Source organism: Vipera berus, assembly GCF_964194415.1.
Source record: "Vipera berus genome assembly, chromosome: 1".
NCBI classification, from domain to species: Eukaryota; Metazoa; Chordata; class Lepidosauria; order Squamata; family Viperidae; genus Vipera; species Vipera berus.
Window position 1 is genome coordinate 295,282,236 of NC_138202.1, and position 15,947 is coordinate 295,298,182.

Here is a 15,947-nt window from a genome sequence, read left to right on the forward strand (position 1 = left end):
AAAACAAACATGTTATTTTCTTGAAAACAATAATAAAACACGAGCAAACATTGATTTGGACGTTATATTGATGGCTTGACAAACTGGTTATAATCTGCTTTTAGTAACCGTGCAAATTGAAATATGTCAAAAATAATACATGCAGTCTACAACAGTTATTTTGTCAGCAACATTAAAAATTGATGTTTGAAATCTTAATTGAAGTTCTCAGTTACATGGTTATCTTCTTTTAAGTATGCCTTTTAAATAACAGTTGCTAATAATTGTTCTCTAGCTTGAGTCCCTATTACAGCTATGGCTCACGTTAAGCCTGAATTCTGGAACTACTGGATCTAAAGACAACTGCACTGACATTTTCTTATACAATGCCAACCGGACACCTGTCATTCCTTTAAATCAAGGTGAGCTGCATCCCTATGCTCTGCTACATTGATCTAAATCAGTAGTTTTAAAAATAACGGGCTTCTGCTGTATTCAGTATAATGTACGACGGGTAGTCTTTGACAGATGATAATTCATTGACTGACTGTTTGAAGTTACAGTGGCACTGAAAAAAGTGGCTTACAACCATTTTTCACACATCCGACCGTTGCAACATCCCCACGGTCATGTGATCAAAATTCAGACAGTTGTCAGCTGACTAATATTTATGACGGCTGCAGTGTCCAAGGGTCACATTATCTCCTTTTGCGACCTTCTGACAAGCAAAACCAATGGGGAAGCCAGATTCACTTAAAAACCACGTTCCTAACTTAAGAACTGCAGTGATTCATTTAACAAATGTGGCAAGCAAGGTCATTAAATGGGACAAAACTCACTTAATAACTGTCTCACTTAGCAACAGAAAATTTGGACTCAATTGTGGTTGTAAGTCGAGGACTACCTATATATTCAGTTTGGATTTTTTTTTGTTACATTATATGGTAAATTCAAGAACTATTTCCAGTTCAAATGAACTGTCGAAAAGAAGAAGAAAGAGATGGACACTTTGAGTCCTTTAATTTCTAAGTTCCTTTATATTTGAAAAACAATTCCTGAATCCACTTTTTCTTACTACCATAAAACATATTGGAATAAATTTTCCCAGGTTAAAGTATGCTTAAAAAAATGAATTAAGGTTTCAACTAGAGTTAATTGTAACAGTGTTTTAGGTGATCTCCATATTAAGTAAACAGCCAAGAGTCACTCTTACAGTTACTTGGGCAATACATAAAGTTGATAGATAAATAAATGGCCTTTAGGCTAATACTTAATACACAATTAAGCACTATTTAAAATGATGTGCAGATTGCAGAATCAATTAGGTTTCTTTCTATCATTCATACTTTAGTTTATGTGAACACCTTCTCATTCTATGGAATGAGTTGTCTGCTGTTGTAAACCACCTGGTCACTTAGGAGAGGTGGGCAGAATAGAAATTCAATAAAAAAGTAAATTGTTGGGTTTCTTTTTGTTGTTGTTGTTGTTAGCTGCGAAGTCGTGTCTGACCCATCGCGACCCTATGGACAACGTTCCTCCAGGCCTTCCTGTCCTCTACCATCTTCTGGAGTCCATTTAAGCTCACGCCTACTGCTTCAGTGACTCCATCCAGCCACCTCATTCTCTGTCGTCCCCTTCTTCTATTGCCCTCGATCTTTCCCAGCATTAGGCTCTTCTCCAGTGAGTCCTTCCTTCTCATTAGGTGGCCAAAGTATTTGAGTTTTAGCTTCAGGATCTGGCCTTCTAAAGAGCAGTCAGGATTGATCTCCTCTAGGACTGACCGGTTTGATCGCCTTGCAGTCCAAGGGACTCGCAGGAGTCTTCTCCAGCACCAGAGTTCAAAGGCCTCAATTCTTTGGCGCTCAGCCTTTCTTATGGTCCAACTTTCACTGCCATACATTGCAACTGGGAAGACCATAGCCTTGACTATACGCACTTTTGTTGACAGGGTGATGTCTCTGCTTTTTAGTGTGCTGTCTAGATTTGCCATGGCTTTCCTCCCCAGGAGCAAGCGTCTTTTAATTTCTTGGCTACAGTCCCCATCTGCAGTGATCTTGGAGCCCAGGAAAATAAAATCTGTCACTACCTCCATTTCTTCCCCATCTATTTGCCAGGAATTGAGAGGGCCAGATGCCATGATCTTGGTTTTCTTAAGTTTCAACCCAAGTTTTGCACTCTCCTTCTTCACCCGCAACAAGAGGCTCTTTAGTTCTTCTTCACTTTCTGCCATTAGAGTGGTATCATCTGCGTATCTTAGGTTGTTGATATTTCTTCCGGCAATCTTAATTCCAACTTTTGATTCATCTAACCTTGCCTTTCTCATGATGTGCTCTGTATATAAGTTAAGTAGGCAGGGCGACAGTATACAGCCTTGCCGGACTCCTTTCCCAATTTTGAACCAATTGGGTTTCTTTTATATGAAAGGAATTCTGTATTTACCACATGGTAGAATCTCCAATCAATTATCTTCAAAATAAATTTTGGCACTCTTAATCTCTCTGTATGTATAAATAGTCCTCGACTAACAACCGTTCATTTAGAGACCATTCAAAGTTGCAACAGCATTGACTAAAATGACTTATGACCATTTTTCATACTTACGACCATTGCAGCATCACCATGGTCACGTAATCATCATTTGGATGTTTGGCAACTGGCTCATATTTGGCGGTTTCAGTGTCCTGGGAATAATGGGATCACCTTTTGCAACCTTCTAACAAGCAAAGTGAATGAGAAAGCCAGATTCACTTAGCAACTGTGTTATTAACTTAACAACTGCAGTCACTTAACAAATGTAGCAAGGAAGATCATGAATTGGGGCAAATCTTAATAATTAGCAACATAAATTTTGGGCTCAATTGTGGTCGTAAGTTGAGGACTACCTATAAATGTATTTATGTATTTATACATGTATGTATGTATACACACACACACACACACACACACACACATATTTCATGTAGCTAGACTGCTCATCTCCCCCAAAGATTTGATGCCTGCTTTCTTCCATTTTTCTATCTCTGGGGGCTGCACAATGTACTGGTACGTAAGCTTGAGGGTTAGGGCTATATTACTACCTCTTTTTATTAGTCTGCAAAGAAAAGGAGCAATAATCTGCTTATCCTAGGGTCAATTGGCTAATTCTGTCGTTAATATGCCTTATGCTCATTACCTAACTAATACAATAGAGCTGCTTCATATATTATCAAATTCTTACACGGATGTCCAACCTCGAATGTTGGCAATTGCTTAATTTCTACATGCAGACATATTCTGAACACTCTGACAAGTGAAATGATCCCAGATAGTATGGCTGTAGACAGTCTATGACAACAACTCTGTTAATTGCCGTGGATACAGGAGTAAGACTTCCACCAGTAAATAAATAAATGGTCTTCGTTTCAACAGAGAGGAAACTATGAAGCCAAAGCAGGAGCCAGACTTTTATAATTATTTTTTTATCTTGAATGCTGATGAAATTATAACAATTTTTCCTGCCTCACCTTTCATGCATGTTATTCCTAAGTGATGTATATAGTTTATTTACTAGCTTGGGAGATCCAAAAAGTAAAGGCTCTGACATAATGATTTTTTTTCCTTATCTAAAAAATGATCAGTTCCCTTTTGAAATAATTCAACAATAATGCCGAAACTGCAGCTTACGATTGTGATATGCTATTTTTGATCTCTTTGTTGTTTTTTTCAGCATCAGTAACTAGCTTCCTGACTGTCTTGGCGTGGTATCCTAATACCTTGCTGCGAACATGGTGCCTTGTACTTCATAGTTTAACTCTCATGACAAACATGCAGTTCAATTGTAAGTTCAAGTTAAGTTAGAAATGTAATTATCTTTTTTAAAATAGTAAATTTTAAAAATCATTTTGACAAAAAGTAGTAGACACCAAAAGTTGATGCCTCATTTTAATCAATATATTTGTTAAAATATCAGCATAAAATAAGAACCTCTTTTATTAATTCAGTATGGAACAGGAATTACTGACCAAATGAATCTAGATTTCAATTCAGAACATACTAGATCAGGGGTCCCCAATGCCCAGTCTGTGGACCGGTACCGATCCGTGGCATGCCAGCAACCAGGCTGCACAAACAAGCAAAGACCCATTTGTGGGATGCAGGCAACACACAAAACCACGCCCCCTCTGGTCTGCGGGAAAACCTTTCTCCACATAACCAGTCCTTGGTGCCCAAAAGCTTGGGGACCTCTGTACTAGATCATTACATAAAATATCCTCTGCGTAGACCATATCAACTCCGCAGGTTTATACTGAAAAGTGGATAGCATTGATTAGATAGTTGATATCTCCATTAGCAGCAGTATGCCTGAAAATAAAGCAAAAAAAATGTTTCCATACTGGTTCCAACCAGTCTGATAATGTGGTGAGTTTGCAGTAACTTTGTTTTCAATTAAGATTGAGTCCACACATTTATGAAATGGCTGGGGCACTTCCAATAAAGTCAGAACAGCTGTCTCTGACCCAAAATATAGATTATGGTTTGAAACAATGTATTTCTGAGAATTCAAAACATTTTTATTTTGATACATTTTGCAGATCACTTACATTTATTAGCATAGGCTGCACAAGCATTGTTAGCAAGTAGAAAACTGGATGGATATAGATTCCTTCTTGTGAGGTATAGCTACCTACACAGAAAAGGAAGACAATGTTAAAGTGGAATAGTCATGCTACTATGTCTTCTGATATATGTGTGCTTTGTGACTAACTCTGTCCAACATAATACTTTGTTAAATGATAGGTAGACTTACTCATTGTAGCCATTTTGTGAGAATACCCGTAAGCATCCATGATGTGCTTTCCAAATTCTGTTAACCCAAAAGATGCATTGCTTATTTCCAGTTTTGATAATGTTGATAAATCTTGATAAATATAGCTGTTGCTCCTCCTATATCAGGGGTGTCAAACTGCCGGCCCGTGGGCCGGATGTGTCATGCCAAAACCGCGCCCACCCCATTGCCGGCAATGGGAAAAAAAGTTGCGATGCATCGTGACATGTCACGTGACATTGCGAGTTTGACACCCCTGTCCTATATGTGTTTCCCCATAGAGCTTGTCTGCTTGTAACTACTGGCCCTTCTTTTGTTTTGAAAATGATAGATGGAGCTATGAAAGAGATCTTGTACCTTATGGCTAAGTATTTAAGACATTCACTAAGGCAGCTAGAAACCAGGGTCTCTTTTAAATAACAGAATGAGATCCCTACTTTTATCAACCCTCCTGGCATTTAGGAATGACTTCAGGTACTGTCAAGAATGTGCAAATTAATCCTGATAGTTGGGAAGGAATGTGTATTAAAATTCAGAATTTCAGAATACCGTACATATAGAATAAACATTTCAGCAGTCATAGGTACTATAATTTATGTTGAAGAAGAACCAACCTTTTATTTGTCTTACAGCTGGTTCTAGTAGTGCCATTACATCTCAGGAAAGTACTGCCCAGCTATTGGTATCAGATCCTAATCTTATTCATATTTTAGTGAAGTTTCTTTCTGGAACAAATCCCCATGGAACAAATCAACATAGTCCACAGGTAATATTTTTCATTTGCATTAATTTTATTTGCTGATTTGATTTATTTACCACCTTTATTTTTGTATAATTCAGGCTGCCCGTTGGAAGCATGTATAAATAAATGTTAATCTTTTAAGAGAAATAATATGAGTATTCAAACCCACCAATTAACATTGCAGTTTTAAATGTGAATATTTAGATCTCTGTTTCCTTGAAATCAGAATGGGGTGCAATTTTAATCACATCCTAAGCATCAGGTTGATAGACAGTTTAACCATCATCCATCTATTCTTTAACAAAGTCTTTGAAACTATTTCAGACCATGTAGCTATTCAGAATATAATTGCAAATACTGCTTTAAATCTCTTTCAGGTTGGCCCAACAGCCACCCAAGCTATGCAAGAATTCCTTACTCGTTTACAAGTGCATCTTTCTTCAGCATGCCCTCAGATGTTCAGTGAATTCTTATTAAAGTTGATACATATTCTTTCAATTGAGAGGTAATATTTTATTTATTATAAATACCAAAATTTATAGTTTTAGACTCTAGAAACATTGCATAAGTTTTATTTTTAGAATTTGTCAATTTTCAGATAGTTGATATTAAATTACCATTCTTTCTGACCTGTTAAACATAATTCTTTTGGACCATGCAAAGTAAAATTCAAAGCCATCAGCATAAAGTTCTGTTGGCAAGCCAAGAAATTGATTAAAATTATTATTATTATTATTATTATTATTATTATTAATAATAATAATAATAATAAATAAATAAATAAATAATAATAATAAAAATAAACAACCAACAGGAGCAATACATGCAAATAATAAAGATGATACCTAAGATCATAGAAGTTATTTAGTGATGGATGCATTGTTGTTCTTTGAAGTTTAAAATAAAAATGAGCAGTAGTTCAGAAAATGAATCAGAAACTAGGTGTATGCAAACAAAGGAAAGGGCTACTTCACAAACCACATTGGCTCAGGCATCCCTGCTTTACACAGTGCCCTTTTCAGATCCTTAGGCAGTACTAAGAAACCAAAATCACAGGTTGGTGGGCCTGTTTCCTAATCAATCCCTAGTTGCAATAGTACTAAGATCCCTTCAGCATTGCTGTTCTTTGAATCATTTGAAGCAGCAAGGGGAAAAAAATAAGCTTTTCATCAAGTGTAATGATGGCCAACATTTTGGGTTTAGTGAGTGCTATTAGCTGCCATAGAACTCTTCCCAGCTCCCATAAGGGGTTAGCGTAACCAAAGTCCTTCAAAGGTATTTATGGTACAAAGAAACAAAAGAAGAAAGTAATTTGAAGGAATGTATTATAAGACAAAGTGTCTTACAAATTTGGGAGTCTTCTGAGAATAAGTCCAAGGCTTTTACCACTAGCAATCACCATCATGTTTTTATACTTTAGATTGAGGGTAATTACAGCAAATAGATTTAATTACATTTGCTAATATAGCATAATTCAAACTAAGGAATTAGACTAAAGACACAGCAGGAATTTGTTAAGGAAGACAGGAATTTACCACAGTTACAAATTGATGGAATAATACAAGGTAACCTTAAGAAAGAAGGATGTGACTCTGAGAAAGATTACAGGATTTGAGAAATTTAGAATCAAGATAAATTATTTGAATGTATTTATAAATAGTTATTGAAATATGATACAGACACAGAATAAAGTAAATATTGTTCATTGAAGTGAATACAAAACATTAAAAAGAAGTAATTACAGCAGCAAAATGGAAAAATTAATAAAATTCATTCCAACCTGTAATTTAGGGGGAAATTGGTATAAAATATATTATAGAAGGTATATAACTCCATCATTGATTACCAAGGTGAACAAATTATGCTGGAAATGCCGTAATAGAAAAGGACATTATATTGTGATGATCATGCAAAAAAAAAACAACCCCTCAGAAGTATTAGAAATATATAAATATTCAGACTTGTTTTCAAAATAAATTTGAACTAAAACCACAAATATTCTTATTAACAATAATTTTAAAAATATAAACCAAAAGCATCATAATTTACTCAAATAGTGACAACACGATATTAAAATTGGTAAAAGGTTGGTAAAATGAAATTTTGTTGATGATAACAAGATTGGAAGACCAAAATTGAAGAATCTGCAACAACAGGAAAACTGACAATATATTATTCATAAAACGTTTAACTGAATATAACAGGAATGGCTCATTTATACACGGCATGCTACATAGCAAGGCAAAATTATGCAGTTGGAATACATTTTCTAGGGAAAAAATTAAAAGATTAATTTAAAATAATTGACGAAATGACTTAAAATATAAGCAACCATCTCCAGTGTTTATTGTTCAACATAAGTCATAAATATTTAAGTAATGGTTAGTGGTTGAAAAAAATGGAAAATGAGAGAATGTGCTACTGAAAACTGTTTTTACCATTTTCTTTTATGTTTCGTTCCTGATTTTTTATTTTTGTCTCTTCTGGTACTTAGTTTTATTTCTATGCAGGTTTTTGACTAGGCTTATATAATAAAATATAAATGTGCAGTATGTATATATGCATGAATTTTGATTTTTCACCAGCCTAAATAACCCTAATTTTCATTTCCCTTTCTTTCTAGGGGTGCTTTCCAGACTGGCCAGGGTCCTCTGGATGCACAAGTGAAGCTTCTGGAATTCACCCTTGAGCAGAATTTTGAAGTCGTTTCAGTGAGCACCATTTCTGCTGTTATTGAATCCATCACATTTCTAGTGCACCATTACATTACGTGTACCGACAAAGTAATGTCTCGTAGTGGTTCCGACAGTTCAGTGGGCGCGCGAGCCTGTTTTGGAGGACTCTTTGCTAATATCATCCGGCCAGGGGATGCCAAAGCAGTCTGTGGAGAGATGACCAGGGATCAGCTCATGTTTGATTTGCTCAAGTTGGTCAATATCCTGGTTCAGCTGCCTCTTTCAAGCAACAGAGAATACAGTGCTCGGGCTCAGATGGCCAGCAGCACCACGGACAGTGTTTCTGATGAAGAAAAGGTTTCTGGTGGAAAAGATAGCAATGGAAACAGTGGGAGCACTCAAGGCTCAACTATCTATGTAGCTGACCTAGTCTTAGCAAACCAACAAATTATGAGCCAGATTCTGTCTGCTCTGGGCCAATGTAACAGCAGTGCTATGGCAATGATAATTGGTAGGTATTTTAATTATGCATGTATCATTTCTGTATCCTGCTTACCATCTCAAAAGATCAGAGCAGCTTGTATGCAATTCTTAGGTAAACCATAATGCTGCCTGCTGTAGTTCCAGCTACGCCCCTATTTAAATAAGTTGGCTCTAGAGTTTTTGTTTGTTAAGAATACTCTGTATTTAAAATATATGTGCTGAAAGAATGAATGATTGAATAAATGATTGAATATGTGTGATCAAGACATTTTTGATCCTAGTAACTCTGCAGGTGGATAAGCTGGAATAGCTCTGGTAACATGACAAATGTTTTTACCCCTGAATTATTATAAGTAACTCAGTATATTTTTCAGCAAACTAACAAAAGAATTAGAAATGACAAAAACCTCAGTGTTAAACCCTGTTCTTTCCCACGTACCAATCAATCTCAAGTTTTCCTTTAAAATTTATTTTAAAAAATGGAGGATGGTGTGCAATAATTGGAAAAATATCCATACAAAATATAGAAATATAATACAAATAATAGAATAATATGCAGTAGCCAATTAAGCAAAATAAAACCAATCGAAACAGAAATTGAATAACATGCTTTAGCAAACTTATATATTTATTTATTAGATACATGTTCCACTTTTCCTCCAGGAGCTCAAGATGACATACGTAGCACTTCAATCCTTCAATTTATACCCACCATAACAACTTTGCTGCTACCTGTGAAATAACTTGAGCTGACCAGCCCAAAGTCAGCCCATGGTTCCTGGTCAATCTGAATGTCTTTCCCTGTTCCTAATCCACCAGTTTATTCCCTATACCATAGTGTCTGTTAATCTGGCACTGGAAATAGTGCAGAGTTTGCAGCAGTCAAAACAATTCTTGTAAAGCATTCTAAAGTTGCTTTGCTACATAAAGTGTAGTAAATATATATTGGGAGAAAATACAGTTCCCACCCATGCCGCCAGTACCAGTATTTTTATAAAGGATCTAAAACCTCAACATAATTGTTTCAGAAAAAGTTGTCCTTAATATGTGAATGGTTATATTTGTCTCAGTGGTCTGTCTGTAAGTCAGCTTGTGCATGTTTATAAAGAAATTCAAGAAGATAGATCTTTGAGGGGAAAAGGTCCAGCTCTCATAGTAATTTGCAAACGACAGTGTGAAGAACAGAAAATAATCTACTGTTATTGCTATTTGCTACCCACTGAAACCTACAAAAATGCACTGAAGATGGCATTATATATCAGCTTTTGCATTTTTGTTCCGTCATGAACATGCATAATAGCAAATTATGAGCATGCTAAACTTACTGTCTTGTATGCTATTTGTCCTTCAGCAAAAAACATGAGCTGATAATTTTATATTACTTTTTTTTTTGAAAAGTTGAAAGGTAATCCTGAATTAAATGGATGATGCTATCTTAAATATTTCACTGTTTACCAGTGCCTTCAGCTTTTATATTATTCTTTGTATCCTAGGTGCCAGTGGTTTACATCTTACAAAACATGAGAATTTTCATGGAGGATTGGATGCCATATCAGTTGGAGATGGATTGTTTACTATCCTAACAACACTCAGTAAAAAAGCTACAACAGTGCAAGTGATGCTTCAGCCAATTCTTACCTACATGGCCTGTGGATATATGGGAAGACAAGTAAGTGTTCAAAGTATTACCTTGAAATTGATTTCTGATCCTCTCTCTGCTGAAGACTTTGGGAAGTTGTTTAGGCAGATAGTACTAATTACAGTCTTTTCTGTGTTATAAACTTGATTGAATTAAATAGGGATCCGCTGAAGAAAAGAAGCAATGAATGTTTAATCTAAATCTTTGACTGCTCAGCTGGCTTAGTTGCTCTTTCATGTTGTTCTTGTCAGTTAGTTCTTTTCTTCAGCCCAGCGATTAAACATGGAGGACTCCTTTAAACTACAATGAGGTGAAAATATTAACTAATATTTTACTGATATAAGCTGTAGATATTACTATTTGCAGTATGTATAATGGGCATTGACAGATTTGTTTCACTGCTCTTCAATTAATTTCAGACTTGTTCAATCATTGTGACAATTGTGCTCTTTCATTTGTTTTAATTGTTTAAAATAAAAACAGAAACAAACAGAAAAATGATCTGGTAGATCATTGTTCCTCTGTAGTATGAAGCCAACTTATATTGCTAACTTACCAATTGATTATGTACAACTAGGTAAATGTATTTTTATTTTATTTTTTGTTTCCACTAGGGTTCCCTTGCCACTTGCCAGTTGTCTGAACCTTTGCTGTGGTTCATTTTAAGAGTATTGGATACCAGTGAGGCACTGAAAGCTTTTCATGATATGGGTAAGGATCTTCTTTTCCATTTTCTATAAATATACTGAAATTACAATCAAAACGGGTTTGTGCATGAGCTAAAAGGCCCTTGTGTCCCTACCCAGCCTTCCCAATTTGTGTACTTCAGACTTTTGCTCTAAGCATTTTTGACTACTTAGAGAACAGGAGAAAAGAAGGGAGCATGTGAATGGAAATAGCTGCAGAGAGCTGGTCTCAAATAAATATGGTTTAAATTCTGACCAAAGAATTTTGCATATCCTCTCTTTGTGGAAGCATTATTTTTTTCCAGATTTTTAATAAATTGTACTCGGCTTTTTGTCAAAACTGTTTAAATGGTAACTGCTCATATTGTTATTCTCGGGATTTATTGACTTTCTTTCTTAGGAGGTGTTCAGCTCATTTGCAATAACATGGTGACCAGTACCAGAGCTATTGTAAACACAGCGAGAAGCATGGTTTCAACTATTATGAAATTTTTAGACTCTGGCCCTAGCAAGGCAACAGATGGTACTTTGAAAGCAAGAGTACTAGCTTCTGAGCCCGATAATGCAGAAGGAATCCACAATTTTGCACCATTGGGTAAGTTAGATAACCCTGTAGTTTGGTATGATTTTGAAATATACAGGTTTCGTAGAATAGAATGTGTTGTCAGGTTTGGGGGGAACTCAGACTTTGCAAAATAATATTAAATTACTAGAGAAAACAGAAGGAATAACCTCACCAGGTGGTGGAGTACAGTAGGCATGTCTATGCCATACCAATCTCTTACACAAATTTATATTGTAACTGCTTCACCATTAAATTTGATTTACATATGTTTAGTCATGTTCTAGGAAGCGTTAGGTTTAGAGCTTCATTTGTGTACCAGCTCACACAAATGTGCAATGTTTATTTGTTCTAGTTGCATATAAAGAACACTGAGTAAAATTTATGTACCGTATTTTCCGGCGTATAAGACGACTGGGTGTATAAAACAACCCCCTACATTTCCTGTTAAATTATAGGGTTTGGGCTATACTCGCCATATAAGACTACCCCTCTTCCAACGCACACCAAATAAAAATTAAAAAACATCAGATTTGATTTTAATATGGTAATTTTAATTCAAATGCTTATGACATGCAGGTGCTTAGTAGGAAAACTGTCACTTATAAACATAAGGCTGTTTGTCATCAAACATGTAAACATAAAACAGTGCAAGTGGATTAAACAATAATAATAATAATAATAATAATAATAATAATAATAATAATAATAATAATAATAATAATAAGAAGAAGAAGAAGAAGAAGAAGAAGAAGAAGAAGAAGAAGAAGAAGAAGAAGAAGAAGAAGAAGAAGAAGAAGAAGAAGAAGTTGGAGGGGACCTTGGAGGTCATCTAGTCCAACCCCCTGCTAAGGCAGGAAACCCTATACCATTTCAGACAAATGGCTGTCCAGTCTCTTCTTAAAAACTTCCAGTGTTGGAGCATTCACCACTTCTGGAGGCAGGTTGTTCCACTGGTTAATTGTTCTAACTGTCAGGAAGTTTCTCCTTAGTTCTAGGTTGCTTCTCTCCTTGATTAGTTTCCATCCATTACTCCTTGTCCTGCTTTCAGGTGCTTTGGAGAATAGCTTGACTCCCTCTTCTTTGTGGCAGCCCCTGATTCCAGCAACCATTCCCTATTTTCCTAATTCACTTTTTCACTTTTCCTAATTCACTCTAAAGCTTTCCCTGCGCAGAGCCTTAAGTAACACCAGCTGCCTGTAATTAGTGCAGGTTCGCATCCCACCAGGCTCAAAGTTGACTCAGCTTTCCATCCTTCCAAGGTAGGTAAAATGAGGACCCAGATTGTTGGGGGCAATAAGCTGACTTTGTAATAATGCTGCTTGGGGGGGGGGTGAAAGCCCTAATAAACAGGCATATTCACAGAATGAAGGCTATTGCTAAGCACATTGATTTGTGCTTTAAATTGTAAGCCACCCTGAGTCTTCGGAGAAGGGCAGGATATAAATGGGATTAAAAAAAAAGACCAAATGGGAGATCCGCTCCAGGTTTTCCAGCCAGCCCGCCCAGTTCCTGAGTCAAATGTGTCTCTAGAGCTAAGCCGCTGCTCTGGCTGCTGCCTTCCCCACCTGCCTTTCAAGTTGGGATATGCTACAGCTGCTCTTCAACTTTAGAAGAAAAGATGCCCAGACCCCAGCCTGTAAAAAATTACAGACTGCAGCTTCTTCTCCAATTGGTCCCGCTTTTCCTGCGCAGACTAAATGGGAGATCCGCTCCAGGTTTTCCAGCCAGCCCTGTCCCTAAATTTTCAGCACCCGGTGTATAAGACGACCCCTGACTTTTGAGAAGATTTTCATGGGTTAAAAAGTAGTCTTATATGCCGGAAACTACGGTAGCCCCAAATGTACTTCAACTGCTTGCCCGTGGGCAACACCGATATTTATTTTTTTTCCCTCTCTTCTCTTTTGGCTTTTTGATAATTTGCAAGTTTATCTGGTGTGTTTTTTAAATTCATGGCAATTATTTATTGAAGGCTCAATTACGTCAAGTAGTCCTACAGCCCAGCCTGCTGAAGTATTGCTACAGGCGACTCCACCACATCGAAGGGCTCGATCTGCTGCTTGGTCTTACATCTTTCTACCTGAGGAAGCCTGGTGTGACCTTACAATTCATCTCCCTGCTGCAGTGTTGCTAAAAGAAATACATATTCAGCCACATCTTGCCTCTCTTGCAAGTAGGTATATTTACAATACCTCATTTGTTGTTGAACAGTAAAGAAACTCTTTTGAAATAGCATTACTGTGAGGAAATAAAGAGTCCCAGTAACACAATCTGATTCTAGGTTCCATCTTAAAGATCTTAAACAATAAATCAACTTGCTGGGTCTATGCCAAATAATGTGCAGCTTTAAATCTATTGTAAAATTCATACTTGGAAGAAAGTGTCTATCTTAAAAAGATCTGACAAAGAGATGCTAAAGTGGACAACTTTCAAAATTCTTACGTTTTTTATCAACATTATATAGTGTGTGGAAGACAAATAAGAAATTAAAAGTCATGAGATAAAAAGAAACATAGCTATAGTTTCCATCAAAACTGTTTGCCATCTTTTGTCCTCCATCCATGCTTCTGCTGCGCTTATACACTATACCTTTTTAAATGTAAGTTTATGATCTTTTCTTAATTTAGTTTTAGTTTTAATGTTCGTGGAGAGAGAAACTCCTTATATTTAATAATTTGATTCATAGATGGTACCTTTTTTATTTCACCTATACATACCAGCTACTTCTGTATTGGTTCTGAGTAACCTAAAAACTGTCATAAGATATTTGACCCTCCCTTTCATTATAGTCTTACCTACTTCCTCATTCTGAGAAGATTTGAATGTGTTAGTGCATCTAGTCAGTTGTAAACATTAATAGCAGCCATTTGTTTTTGATAATCTCAATACTTTTAGGATTATAATTCTGTCTTCCCTTGGTTAGTTCCATAACCAACTGTTCCAGGTGCTATGAGTGTGTTGTATACACACATGCCACAAGATTTCATGGTTTTAAATATGCAATAGCATATAGGCTTATATACCGCCCCATCGTGCTTTACAGCACTGTCTGAATGGCTTACAATGTAAGCATTATTTCCACATTGCCCCAACAATCTGGGTCTTCATTTTACCAACTTTGGAAAGATGGAAGGCTATTACCATTCAATATGTGAATGTTTGTATTTCTTTCATGTTTTAAAGTAATGAAATTGATGTCTGTAAATTTTGATCTGCATATAAATGTATGTGAACACTCCTATCTCTACAGCATGCCCTTCTTCGGTATCTGTTGAAATAAGTGCAGATGGGGTGAATATGTTACCTTTGTCAACACCTGTTATCACAAGTGGTCTTACCTACATAAAAATACAGCTTGTGAAAGCTGAAGTTGCCTCAGCTGTCTGTCTTCGCCTTCATCGCCCACGGGACGCTAGCACGTTAGGACTATCTCAGATTAAACTACTTGGACTCACTGCCTTTGGTAATACTTCATCTGCAACAGTCAATAATCCATTCCTTCCTTCTGAAGACCAGGTATCTAAAACAAGGTATGTTTTATCAGTAATCAGATTAATTCATTTTTTCTACGTGAAACAGTTTTGCTATATTATAAGACTTAATGTATATCATGATTCATACTGTCCCTCCAGCAAACCTCAGGCTAGCAAGGGAGGGGGAAATTGTGTGGAGTTATGCAAGTTTGACAATCAGGCTTGAAAATAAACTTCAAGTTGCAGTTTTCGTACAGATTGTATCTGTTCCTGTAATGGTATTTGAGAAAGACCTTGGGAGGCAGAGCAAAGAGACTCTGCCTGGGGAACGAACATATAAGAGACTGCAGAGCCCACAATTGGATAACTGGGTGGGACAAGATGCTCAGAAGAGACCCTCCCTAATTTCTCAGGGGGTAAAGAAGATGGTAGGTGAAGTGTATTTTCAGGCTTGCAAGATTCTGTTAACATAGTTTTATAATGAAGTAGAATTAGCTTATCTAGTCGTCATCTATCTGGTCTACCTAGTAAGGCTGACAGTCCCCTATGGCGACTAGACTTCCAACAAAAATTTGAATTTTGTTGGCTTAATATGTAAGCCTTTAATGGTTATTGCCCTTCCTTTTATACCTTTGTTCGTTTTCTGAAATCTATAATATTTTTTCACTAATTAGATTTGGGAAATAACCATAAATAATTCTTTTTCTGATTGGGAAGCATTGGATTATACATTTAAGCCTCACAGACAATTTGTAAGGCATGAAGATTCAAATTTCTGACAAGCCAGTCCAGAAGAGTGTTTTTTATGCTCTGTAGTTTTAAAATTTAAGATTTTAAAGTTTCATACCATTCTCATTGTAACCCGTACTAATGTGACCTAACATAAACAGTCCTGGCCTGTAAT

General features: G+C 36.3%; 1 protein-coding gene across 2 annotated transcripts in view; it reads left to right on the plus strand.

Moving 5' to 3' along the window:
- Window positions 1–15,947, plus strand: part of BIRC6 (baculoviral IAP repeat containing 6) — a 153,745-nt gene that overhangs the window by 66,170 nt on the left and 71,628 nt on the right. For both annotated transcript variants that reach the window (XM_081313639.1, XM_081313638.1), the window contains exons 42-51: window positions 275–401; window positions 3,686–3,796; window positions 5,416–5,549; window positions 5,903–6,030; window positions 8,149–8,711; window positions 10,177–10,352; window positions 10,937–11,033; window positions 11,409–11,603; window positions 13,543–13,743; window positions 14,821–15,100. In XM_081313639.1, coding sequence (XP_081169765.1) covers window positions 275–401; window positions 3,686–3,796; window positions 5,416–5,549; window positions 5,903–6,030; window positions 8,149–8,711; window positions 10,177–10,352; window positions 10,937–11,033; window positions 11,409–11,603; window positions 13,543–13,743; window positions 14,821–15,100 — 2,012 coding nt within the window. The remainder of the gene's footprint in view (window positions 1–274; window positions 402–3,685; window positions 3,797–5,415; window positions 5,550–5,902; window positions 6,031–8,148; window positions 8,712–10,176; window positions 10,353–10,936; window positions 11,034–11,408; window positions 11,604–13,542; window positions 13,744–14,820; window positions 15,101–15,947) is intronic.